An 11,153-nucleotide genomic window follows, 5' to 3' on the forward strand; every position below is an offset into this window, starting at 1 on the left:
GTCATGAGGTCACGTAAATCTCGAGCACAAAGCGTGCACTAGTACGGCTTTGGGCAGCGCGCCCAAAACACTGTCGAGGTCGAGACGACCGAGGAGGGGGTGGACGGGGGCTAGGCTGCCTCAAGACCAAAAACTTGCTGGCAGGAACGCGTACCGTTGACGGGCGGCGTGGGCTCGTTCGCGTCGTCCGAGTCGTCGCTGTCGGCGTCATCGTCGCATGCAATGCGCACAGATGCCTACGGTTGTGGCGTGGCGTGGCATGGACAGACAGGTCGCACCTTTCTACACATCATCATGTTTTCGTAAAAAAAGCTATACATGACAACAAGACGATATTGCACACGTACGTGAGACGCGACGCGCGGTGCTTTGGATGCTGAAACACCAGAGGAAAGTCGAGCTCATTCTCGGGCTCTGTCTCGGGCGTGTACCGCGCGTGCGACTGCAGCGTCTTGTCCATAATATCAAAGTCACTAGTCGCCGCATTTGCACCAATGTAGAGGCAGCAGGAGACACCTGTCGCGCCGAAGTCGCACCGGCTTGGCGACGGACGAGCTCCATTGGAAAAAGGCCGAGTCTTGCAGCGCAAGCGAGACCCACGGGTTGCGCACAACGTCGACCTCGACGCCGTTGTCGGCCATCGGTTCGCAAACTGGTCATTGAAACCATCGAGGCATGTAACGAGCGTCGATGGCTTCTGCAGCTCCAACTTTTTCAAACCGAAAAAAATTGTTGTGCGAGGCAAACCCAGAGTTAAGGAGCAAGATCGAACAGGTACCGCCACTAAACGTGTTTCGGGGGCTTCGACTTCGATGGTGGTGGGTGAAATCCCGCACGCGCATGGGTCTAAAATTGCTTTAACACTGCCTTGGGCACCCGATTTGTGGCCGATTTTTTGCTAATTGCAGTACAATGCGAGTACCCTTTAGGATGTGGGCAGATAAATGCAGTACCCGCGTTGATCTCAAAGCAATACTACGCCAAGTAGCACGAAGCTGTCAGATCCCGCAAGCATCATGGCGCGTCGGCACACGAGCGCTTGGCAACATGGAGCGCGAGTGAAAGTTAGTGCTGACTTTTGAGCTTCCGACGACGACGCGACCTGTCGTTGCGATGCAGAACGCATACGTGCTACTTCTGAAGATGCAGCCATGATGTCTCTTCGCACCCCGGCGCCTCCTGTACCAATCAGAGCATCATTGCCATCGCAGCTAAAATCGGAAAAATAGGATTTAATCATTCATCGGATATCGATCGATGTAGTACTCAATTGTTGAGTTTGGACTTGGCACTCCACGAGCACGACGTGAGCCCAATCGCAAAGGCTTGGATCGGTGCCAGCGGGAACCGAAAGTCGAGCGAGAATTTCGACTTGGAGTATTTGCCAAACTGAAAGATGGGCTTGTCGTCGTCGTCGTCGAGCACGAGCATAAAGTTCTTGGCCGACGCTTCGCGGATCCGGCCGCCGTGGAACTTCATGATGAGCGAGTTGACTTCGGAGCACCACGACGGCAGCTTGCTTACGAGCTTGATGCGGTCGCTCACGGGCGTGTCAAACGTGAACATGGTCTTTTTCCGTGCGGCGACGGCGACGTCACGAGCTCCTTCTTGGCCGACGTCCGGGGTGTGCCTCCGAGCGGCGTGTCCCCCCGGCACATGCGCGGGCTACCATTTGCAGTATTGAGACCACGATACAAAGCACATATGGCAGCGCATACCACCAAATGACGCGCGACCGTGCATCGTCCATAACGGCGGGAATCACCACGTTGAGGCAGCGCATCTCGCTGGAAATGCCACTCACGACCTTGGTAAAGTGCGAGACGTCGGCGAGGAGCTGGCGGTCTGCGCCCTCGCCGGTTTCTTCGTGAAAGCCAAAGCTGCTCGACTCGTGGTCGTTCGAGCACGTGTACTTGCTAAAGCCAATGTCGCAGCCTTCGCAGCCGCAGTTGTACAGCTTGAAGCTGTTGTCGGTCGTCTTTCTAGAAGCACCACCACGTGCATACCATGGCCAACCTTGAAGAAGAAGGGTCGTACTTGAGGACCGCGCAGTAGTGCGACGTCGGCGTCTCCATGTCCGTGTCGCCAAAGTGCTCGTATTGCGAGATGTAAAAGATGCCATTGTGCTGCTTGGCGCTCAGGAGGAACTGGTCGTTGTTCCAAAACATCCTACGACGCGATTGCATGAGGCGACGAGCGGCGAAAAAATGCATCGCGTACTTGTACTGCGTCTTGTTGATGCGATGGACCGTGCTGTACGTCCACGCCTTGGCCGACGTCGGGCTCAGGCTCTCTTCCGAGATGTACTCGCGCGCATTGCCGCTCTCGAGGAGGTCCATGTCCTGGAACTTGTCGCGCTTGATGGCCGTGCCCCACGTCGGCGACGCCGATGCTTTGGCCTCGTCGCCGTCGTCCTTGATGAGCTTGGTCGCGATGAGCAGCGCGGCCTTGTCGAAGAAGCTCACGTCCGCGGCCGGCGGCGCCGCGTCGTTGTTGAGGTCCGTCGAGATCGTGAGCGAGCTGCGCGTGGCCATGCTGTAGGTCGATGGGATATGGCGCTGTCGGGCGTCAACCCCGCGGATCAAAATAGCCTGCCGTTGGCCAAAATCCAAATCGGTCAGCCAATCAAACGTCGCCGTTGAAGATCTTGCACTGGCCGCGCCGTTGAAGTTGGCCGCCATGACGAGCAAGATGGCGCCACGTGTCGCATCGGACGCCGGGACATGGGATTCAAGTCGCGACCACCGACGACGACGACAAGGGCCATCGCAGTCCTGAAAATTTAATACAATAATGACCACTACGCACTATCCTTAAGCGTGCCCGTCGGGTGCAAGTAGTCATTCAAGTCATTGAGCAGAGCTCAGTGGAAGACAGTGTCTCAACTCGGTCGGTTGCTGGAGCGACTGGTTGCGTCCTCATGGGATCTAAAAGTGTTGCCGTCGCGTCGACTGCAGTCATGTACGTTGGGTCGGAGCTCGGCACTAAGGCGGTTCAAACGACATTATTGTACACAAATGCGCGTCGATACATAGTAGCCAAGACAATGTAGTGCCACATGGGATCGTCGGCGCGGCCTGTCATGCCGATGGCAACTCAAACAAAGGTCTCGGCGGCGTTTCATCGCCATGTCATGTTGGTAGGCTACTGCTTCAATCAAGTTCAAATCGTGCAGAAGCCATGGTGTGGCGGTCACGGGTATGACGTTGCGTGTTCGGCTTACAAAAGTCCGGGGCCGACAAAGAAGGCGGCAATCGCATCAACAATAATCTCAGGCAGCACTCTCGGATGGCGACGACGCAGCAGCTGCTGCGAGAGGTACGCTGCTGTGCTTGCATTGCCACAACGTCCTGCACTCTCGATCGCAGTTTCGGCTCGCTACAACAGCCCATCTCGCTATCGTCAACAAGGGCTAGGGATTTATATACCGTGTTGGTCATCGTCACGTCATGACGGTCAGCGTCGCAGAGACGGCGCCAGATACGCTCGGCACTCGGGTGCAGAAAGGCCACGTGCAGGAGTACCGTGTTGCCGTCCTAAAGTCGCCATCGCGATACATCAACACCGAAACATACGACAATTATTTTATATACCGTGTCGACCGCGTTGACGTCGATCGTTGGCTGCGATATCAAAAGGTCGACCATGGCTTCGTTGCTGTAGAGGCACGCGACCATGAGCGCAGTCTTGCCTGTCTTCTACATACAGCCATCAACACAAGACGATTCGATGCATGGACTTGGATCGTCCAGCCTAGCAATAAAGCACGTACACAGCTGGCCACGCTCGCATCGGCGCACTCGCGGCCATTGGTGGAAGCCACCCACTCGACCTTGGGGTGCATCCAACGCAGGTCCGCGCCGACCGACGATTCGGAATGCACCCTCTCCATCCGAGCACGTCTTTGCTCGTCGTCGCACGATCGGCCGGGCATAACCAGCGCCTTATTGACGTCCACACGGGCCGCCAGCGCGCTTAAAAGCGGTAGATGCTGGCTGTTGACGGCCCGTACCCACGCCGAAAAGACCCACTACGTCACAAGTTACACACACAACCGGTCATCATCATCATACCTCGTCCACAGCCTCGACGATGGCAGTCGGGTGCTGGATCAGTCGCGTGACCACCTCGACTGCACGCTGACGCACTGCAATCTGCAGTGGTCCATAGTGCTCCTACACAAAAGTCGGTCACAGAATTGCCTGGAGCAAAAAAACGTCAACGTACGTGGCCAGACGTGCTGACATTTATACGCGGGTGATCGAGCAGGAGGTCGATCACAGCATCCGCAGCGGACACGCAAGCAATCATGAGCGGGGTCTGTCCTTTCTAAAAACGCGTGTGTCCTTGCCCGAGAATGGCCTCCAAGAAAGCTCTACTTTGTCCACGCAGTTGACGTCGATCGATGGCGAGCGCAATAGCAGCGCCACGAGGTCCACCGCGTTCCTAGCTTGACACGCTGCATGCAGCGCCGACGTTCCTGCCTGCACAATTCCGATGGAGGAGCTCAACCCACCCGCCAAAAAGAAAAAATATATGGACGTACGTCGTTGACGGCGTTGACATTACAGCTACCGTGCGCCAGCAACGCTCGCACGATACCAGGATGGCCTTGGCGCGTCGCTAAAATCAACGCCAAGTTGCCGTGCTAGCCAAACGGCAGTGACGCAGCGGGCGTGGTAGGATGGCAGTGTACCTTGTCCCGCACGCGGGTGTCTATTTCTGGCCTTTGCAAGAGCAAATGGACAATCTTGACGTTGCCTTCGTTGAGGCACACTTGCAACAGCGTCGTGAGTCCGCTCGGATCCATTGCAAGGGATTAGGGGTCCATCCTAGGGCTAGGGCTCCCGTAAAAGGTACCGCATCCCGATAGTGGACGTCCATCTCGGGCGACGACAGCAGCTTTCGCACCACATACACATATTGCAGCGCACACGCCACCGCCAGTGCGATATGACCACACTAAATGCATCATATTCCCTCCGGTAAATGTACCCAGAAGATGTTGCTACGGGGCATGTACCGACGCATCGATGGTCGAGACGTCGAGTTGGGGCAGCTGCATGAGCTGCGCCGCCAGCATCGGGTCATTCGCATGGCACGCCTAGCAAGCGACTTCTTAACGATCTCGTAACGAAAGGAAGCGGACATGGTTGCGACGGTTGATGTCGACCTTGGGACTGCTGAGGAGCGCGTCGAGCACGTCATAGTGACTGCGCATGCAGTGCCGCATGAGCGCCGTGTTGCCGTCGTAGTATGTACATCCAGCCGTGCCATGGACGCCGAGACGCGTTCGAGTCGAGTGAAATGCACCTTGTCGACGGCGTTGGCGTTAATAAACGGATGGCGCAGCAGAAACGTCACGGCGCCAGGCTTGCGGGGGTCGACAGCCTCCATGAGGACGGTCGCGCCATCCTACAGGCACATGCTTTTTCGACAGATGCACATACGCGCTTTCTAGTACGCCACTGCGCAGATCGATGGCCGCGGGTCTCGCCTCGAGTAGCAACCGAAGCACGCGCACATGCCCGGCCCGCGCGGCCGCATGCAGCGCCATTCGTCCGTCCTAGTACCCATAGGATCTCATGCATGGAAGTGGTATATCATGACCCTCGTACCTTGTTGGTTCTCGTCATGTCGACAGGTAGAACCGACAGGAGCTGCGTGACCACCGACGCATGGTTGGCCACACTTGCGACGAGCAGCGGCGTATTGCCATCCTACGCGATCCTGTCATGATGTGTCTCTTGCACAACGTGAGATAGATGTACGTTGTCGATTGCATGCACATTGGCGTGGACCGACAGTAGCGCGGCGACCACCGACGCGTGGCCACTCTCACACGCGACATGCAGGAGAGTCCGGCCCAGCTACGCTCGCCATGACGACTCGCGGTGCCAGGACGTTGCGCACCTTGTCGGCACGGTCGACGTCGATCTCGGACACGGCGAAGAGTTGGGTCACAACAGCTCCGTGGTTGGAGATGCAGGCCAGGAGAAGAGGCTTGTTGCCATCCTACCGTCTCCCATGACACCTTGACAACTCACGAAAGATATACGACACCGTATCGGGCGCATTCACGTCATTCATGGTACGCGGTAAAAGCGCAGCCACGAAGGCCTCGCGGCCATATTGGCAGGCCACGTGCAAGATCGTGCGACCGGCCTAATCATCGAGGCGTACACAGGATCGAAGCGCGTACCATTGCATACCTCATTTGTCGCCGTCATCTCGTCGTCCCGCATGGTCCACAAGGCGAAAAACACGCGCAAATCTGTGTAGCAAGCGAGCATGTGGGCCGAGTTGCCATGCTAGTAGCCCGGGACAGATCCAAGTCACATTTCGGTAAAGGCCACGAACGTACTTGGTCCGTGACGTCGCGCTCAAGCCAGAGACCGCCAGCAGCACGCGCACCAACGCCAGGTGGCCGTGCCGACACGCACACAGCAGCGGTGTCAACCCGTTGCTCTAGCGACGCACGTCCAACGTCGCGGTAGAAGCGCAGCGCGAGATCGTACTGGCCGTGCAAGAGCGCAACGCTCGCCGGCGTGTCGCCAGCCTACACTACGGTCGTCCATCTCCTTGAACAGACAACCATATGTACCGTATGCTGGACGTTCACGTTGGCGTCAAGGAGTGCTTCGACCAACGACGTCCAGCCGCGCTGACTGGCCATATGCAGCGCCGTGTTGCCGAGCTAGAATGATGGATATAGGGTTAGGGTGAAAGCGGCGACGTCAATACCGAACCGCGTTGGTTGCGTCACGACGCAAGTGTGGCTCACAAAGAAGACGGTGGGCGATGTGCTCGTCGTTGTGGTTGCCGATAGCGAGGTGCAGCGGTGGTATGCCGTCCTACATATGTGTTGTACCTGCATCCTATGTGTTGCGCTCGACTACGCGATACATCGTTCGGAAGGTTGATGTCGTCGTCGGGTAAAGCAAGAAAGAGCTCCAAGATGGCGCGATTGCCATGGACGACAACCGAGGCGAACGCTGTGCCTCGGCGCTACAGGCACATTATTGCATTGGCATGGTATACCAACGTACTACCGCGACTTGCACATGCCGATGGATGTCGGGCCGACGCAGCTGCGCGAAGACGACATTAGCGTCGCACGCCGCATGCAAGAGCGTCGTGCCCTCCTGTCGAATGCACGTGTGGACGTCCTCGATGATTCCGTCTATCGCCATGTACCACATTGACATGCACGCGCGGGTCCTCCAGCAGCACCGCAACGTTATGCCACTTTTGCTTTTGCACGGCGCGCTGGAGCAGTGTCTCACCCTAGTCGCATCATGCAATAGATTCCATCCAGAGAAAGTCAGCGGCCGTCGATCGGGACGTTCCAGTCGACGCGCGGATGGCCCACAAAAAGCGACAGCATCTCGGCCATGCATGGCGTGCGGCAACGCGCGATAAGCACGTTCCACCCGCTCTAGTCTCATGGCTACAAGCCACTGGCGTCGATACGGAGAGCGTCCGTACCGGTAGGAGCGCCATTGAATTTGTCGTGGGATGGGCGAGGAGCTGCGCGACCATCGCACCGGCGCCGCGTTTACAAACGGTCCACCAAAGCGTGGGCGACGCCTACTACAAGTCAGGACGGAGAGAAACAGACCATGGACCTTGGTCACGTCGATACGATGGTGCGCGAGCAAGCACGTGACCACATCGAGACGGTCTTCGCCGCACGCCACGTCCAGCGGCGTCGCATCCGCCTACACCGTCGTGCCCGCCATCGTGAGCTCGTGGATGATGAAGTACTAGCGCCGGGACCTCGTTGCGCGCGTTGACGTCGGCGCCATCGGCGAGCGCCGCACCGATGCGAGGCACGTCGTTTGCAGCAGCGGCAAGTAGAAGCTCGGCGGTCTATCGTAGCTCGACCATGAGGCGCCCACGATAGCGATGACCTCGAGTCCTACCACCACGTCGACTGGGCGGGTTGTCGTCAGCACGGAAAACAGATGGTTTTGGGTCCAGCGCTGCAAGGCCAAGGTGTGACCAAGGTTGTTGCAGTGGCTCATCGTTAATGTCGAAATGCGTACGTGGCGACGCAGGGTCGCGCATGCTCCCGTGCTAGTACTGCACGACGGCCTCGATCGACATTAGCGTCGTCTCCGCCAGCCTGCGCGCGATCCAGGCTCGTACAACGGCGGCGTCATCGGCTCGGCGCGTCGGCCATGGCGCGCTACTAAGCGAAGGGCCGCTCGATCGCCGTCCGGCGGGTCGTGGCGACGATGGACTGGCAGCTGGGTCCTACGCCTTGGCGCCGCACACGATATTGCCTCGTTGGGCAGCACCAAGAAAGCACTCTCGAGTCTGCCACGGCCGGCGCCGCCAGAGCCTGCTCTGCTCGTTGGCATGAAGGCTCCGTGCCAGTCGCTCGTCGACGCCATGCCATCGGCCTTTTCCATGAATGAATTAAATATGGCGTCCACTCACAAGCCGTATTTATCCCGTATTTTGGCCAACCACAAAGGCCTATTTGGCAACCGCCAATCACATGACGCCATTGCAATCAGCCTTGCACGTGGCAGCCCCACGAGCGATTTTGAATAGCGCTTGGGAGGCAACTGGTAGGCGAATGCAATAAAAACATGTGGCTGTAGGCGCGCTCGGCGAAGATGCTGGAAGCAGGCGCGTAAGAGCCCAATCTCGCGCAGCGTGAGCGTGGGTGCCGTGACGTGGCCACCAGATACCCGCGGGGTCTCTAGATGGACGCCATATCCCTCGCGCGCCAAGCCTTCCGAGAAGGAGTCGCGGACGAGGACCTGGCACATGCTTGTGGCAAGCCACTTCCTCGCTCTTGTCCGTGATTGAAAAGGAAGCGAAGACGACGTGCTGCGGATAACAATCAGCTCTATCCTCGACACTGATAATGCAAGAGGGCGCCCTGACGATCTCAGGACACGGGTGCTAGTATCTATCCAGGTCATACTCTCCAAGCGACACGCAGCAACGACATCAGTGCGCTAGTTATAGCGTCTTCCGCGCGCCATCGAGCGTGTCAATTCCGTCGACATGGTTGACCCATTAGAATTGGCGCTCGCCATTTGCAACCATAAATAGCCATATATTGGGGTGTCGATTGCTCATTGCCTCGAGGAATCGACCAAACGAAGTTAAACGAAGTTTGAAAATGAAATCGCCCCTACTCACCACAGTCGTTGGCAACGCTTCGGGGAATACGAAATGCAACGTAGCGTCGCCGTTGGAGCTCTGTGGCGAGAGCAATGACGGTGACAGTATTTCACATTATTTCGGAAACCCGAAATAGTGTACTAACGAAAGCAGGGCCATATCCCGCGCATGCGACCTTCCCTTCGCCAAGTGCAACACACTCTTTCTCATGAAGGAAACGAGTTGGCGTCCTCGGTTTTTGCGATTTCAACGCCTTTGCTACCGAGATTTGGTGTCGAATTTCGTAAAAACTGACGCTCGGCACTTTAAGTTTGGTGTGAGCGCCCAAGCAACGCCGCCGCCCAACAAACACGTCGCAGCCCGGGTCGAAATCCATCGCCAACTATGGCTGCCAAAATGGGGGTCGTTGGAACGTTCGAACCCCGTGATGTCGTGTAAAGTATTTGGGCAATTGGGTTGCCACCTCAAAAATGAAAGATGGTTTTCCGCGTGATGGCACCCAGTGCAGCGTCGGAAACAACATGAGCATCGTACAAGGAGTGTATATAGAGGTATACACCGCTGCTACGTGGCGCTGGTGCGTCTGCGTGCAGACCATTTCGGTTGTGGACAAGCTATTTACACTATTTACCAGCCGTGGTTTGTCGCACTCCCTTGTAACTACTGTGAAATAAAGGCCACGAACGTACACCCCAACTAGTCACTACTGGTAGAGAGAATCGGCGAGTAGTTCGAGACGAGTCTAGTAGTGAAGGCTCTAAACTGCAGATTTGGCACCAAAATCTGCCAAAATCATCGCTTGGATTGACACGCATACAAAAGCTAGTTCCAATTGGCTGGATCAACGCAATTTTACTGTATGAAGAAGTCTGACCAAGCATCACGTAGGAAGTAATGTTGCGTGTTATTAGCACCACGGAAACACACTGGACACCTTTCAGATGGCGAGGGTGTCGCTACGACCGACGTTCTCCACGTCACTGCGAAGAGGAGCAAGCATCCTACGTGGCTGCACACCGAGAGCGACAGGCAAACCGGTCAAGCACGACGCCCTGCCGCCAAATCAGGTGTACAACGGAATCCATCCGGACGTGTTGTCGTCCAATAAACTCCAAGCCGACCACGTCAAGACAACCTGTCCACAATACATCACGACAGGGTGTAGTGAGATGCATATAAAACATCGTTTTCAAGCACGCACATCAAGTGGTTTTGCTGTCGCGACGAGCCCGTTTGGACGTCAACTGCGTCTTGAACATGGTGGGAAGCGAGAAGCTCGCGAGTGGCTTCAAGGCCGAGCGCACTTGGCCCGACTTGAGCCGCGTTGGTGTCGACAATTTCGGCTCGAGGAGTGCACACACGTGTGCAGCGGTTGGACGCAGAGACGGGTCTTGCGCCATGCAGTTTAGTGCCAGGTCCCGATACCACGGCGCACACGTCGCGCTGAGCTCGGGTCGAAGCAGTCCTTTGCTCACTTGGTCCATGGTCACAAAGTGGTTTTGTCGGAGGTAGCCGTACGGCGGCAGGAGCGTATCCAGCTCGGTCAAAAGCACGCCAAACGAGTACATGTCGGCCGAGGTATCGTAATAGTCGCCGCGAATGACCTCGGGCGCCATCCAAAACATGGCGCCGACACCCTGCGTGAGCACAACATCGGGCGATGTGGATTTGGCCAAGACAAAGTTGCCGAGCTTGGCGATGCGCGTCGAGCTCCAGAGCACGCTGAGCGAGCTCACAAACCGGTGCACAAGGCCTTGGGCGTGCAGCGCCGCGAGCGCCGAAGCAATCGCATGCGCGATCGTGAGTGTGTCGAGCTCGACGCGCGTTCGGAACCGCCGACGGCTGTCGAGGTACGTCCGCAGCGCGCCGCCGTCCATGTACTCGAGCACGAGTTGTGGCCGTGACGAAGCCACGTCAACGACGCCGAGCAGCTGCACAATGGTCGGCACATGGGTCAGCCTACATGGTTAATGTAAGATTCATGTGTGCAGAGAATGCCGTGTCACTGG

At 57.1% G+C, this 11,153-nt stretch overlaps 3 protein-coding genes across 3 annotated transcripts; all 3 read right to left on the reverse strand.

The window, feature by feature from the left end:
- Window positions 1-1,217: 1,217 nt before the first annotated feature.
- On the reverse strand, window positions 1,218-2,534 carry SPRG_15562 (hypothetical protein; the record flags this gene model as incomplete). The annotated part of the gene is made up of 4 exons (XM_012355128.1): window positions 1,218-1,665; window positions 1,719-1,982; window positions 2,038-2,169; window positions 2,221-2,534. 4 exons carry the CDS (start codon window positions 2,532-2,534, stop codon window positions 1,542-1,544), a joined length of 834 nt encoding a protein of 277 aa, XP_012210518.1. The 3' UTR covers window positions 1,218-1,541.
- Window positions 2,535-3,186: 652 nt separating this feature from the next.
- Window positions 3,187-8,409, reverse strand: SPRG_15563 (hypothetical protein). Its single transcript, XM_012355129.1, has 29 exons — window positions 7,926-8,409; window positions 7,780-7,872; window positions 7,629-7,721; window positions 7,489-7,590; window positions 7,346-7,438; window positions 7,198-7,287; window positions 7,053-7,145; window positions 6,907-7,008; window positions 6,750-6,854; window positions 6,605-6,697; window positions 6,365-6,559; window positions 6,213-6,311; window positions 6,064-6,165; window positions 5,914-6,015; window positions 5,772-5,870; window positions 5,619-5,720; window positions 5,465-5,566; window positions 5,282-5,415; window positions 5,150-5,213; window positions 5,024-5,104; window positions 4,861-4,962; window positions 4,547-4,648; window positions 4,380-4,484; window positions 4,228-4,329; window positions 4,074-4,175; window positions 3,938-4,030; window positions 3,594-3,698; window positions 3,429-3,536; window positions 3,187-3,378 (listed from the first exon to the last, which is right to left on the reverse strand). The coding sequence occupies exons 1-29, from the start codon at window positions 8,025-8,027 to the stop codon at window positions 3,220-3,222; spliced, it is 3,024 nt and encodes a 1,007-aa protein (XP_012210519.1). The 5' UTR covers window positions 8,028-8,409; the 3' UTR covers window positions 3,187-3,219.
- A 1,899-nt stretch (window positions 8,410-10,308) lies between these two features.
- SPRG_15564 (serine/threonine protein kinase) lies at window positions 10,309-11,102 on the reverse strand. Its single transcript, XM_012355130.1, has one exon. It carries the CDS (start codon window positions 11,019-11,021, stop codon window positions 10,347-10,349), a length of 675 nt encoding a protein of 224 aa, XP_012210520.1. The 5' UTR covers window positions 11,022-11,102; the 3' UTR covers window positions 10,309-10,346.
- Between the last annotated feature and the right edge of the window lie 51 nt (window positions 11,103-11,153).

This window comes from Saprolegnia parasitica (genome assembly GCF_000151545.1).
Source record: "Saprolegnia parasitica CBS 223.65 unplaced genomic scaffold supercont2.208, whole genome shotgun sequence".
Classification (NCBI taxonomy): Eukaryota; Oomycota; class Saprolegniomycetes; order Saprolegniales; family Saprolegniaceae; genus Saprolegnia; species Saprolegnia parasitica.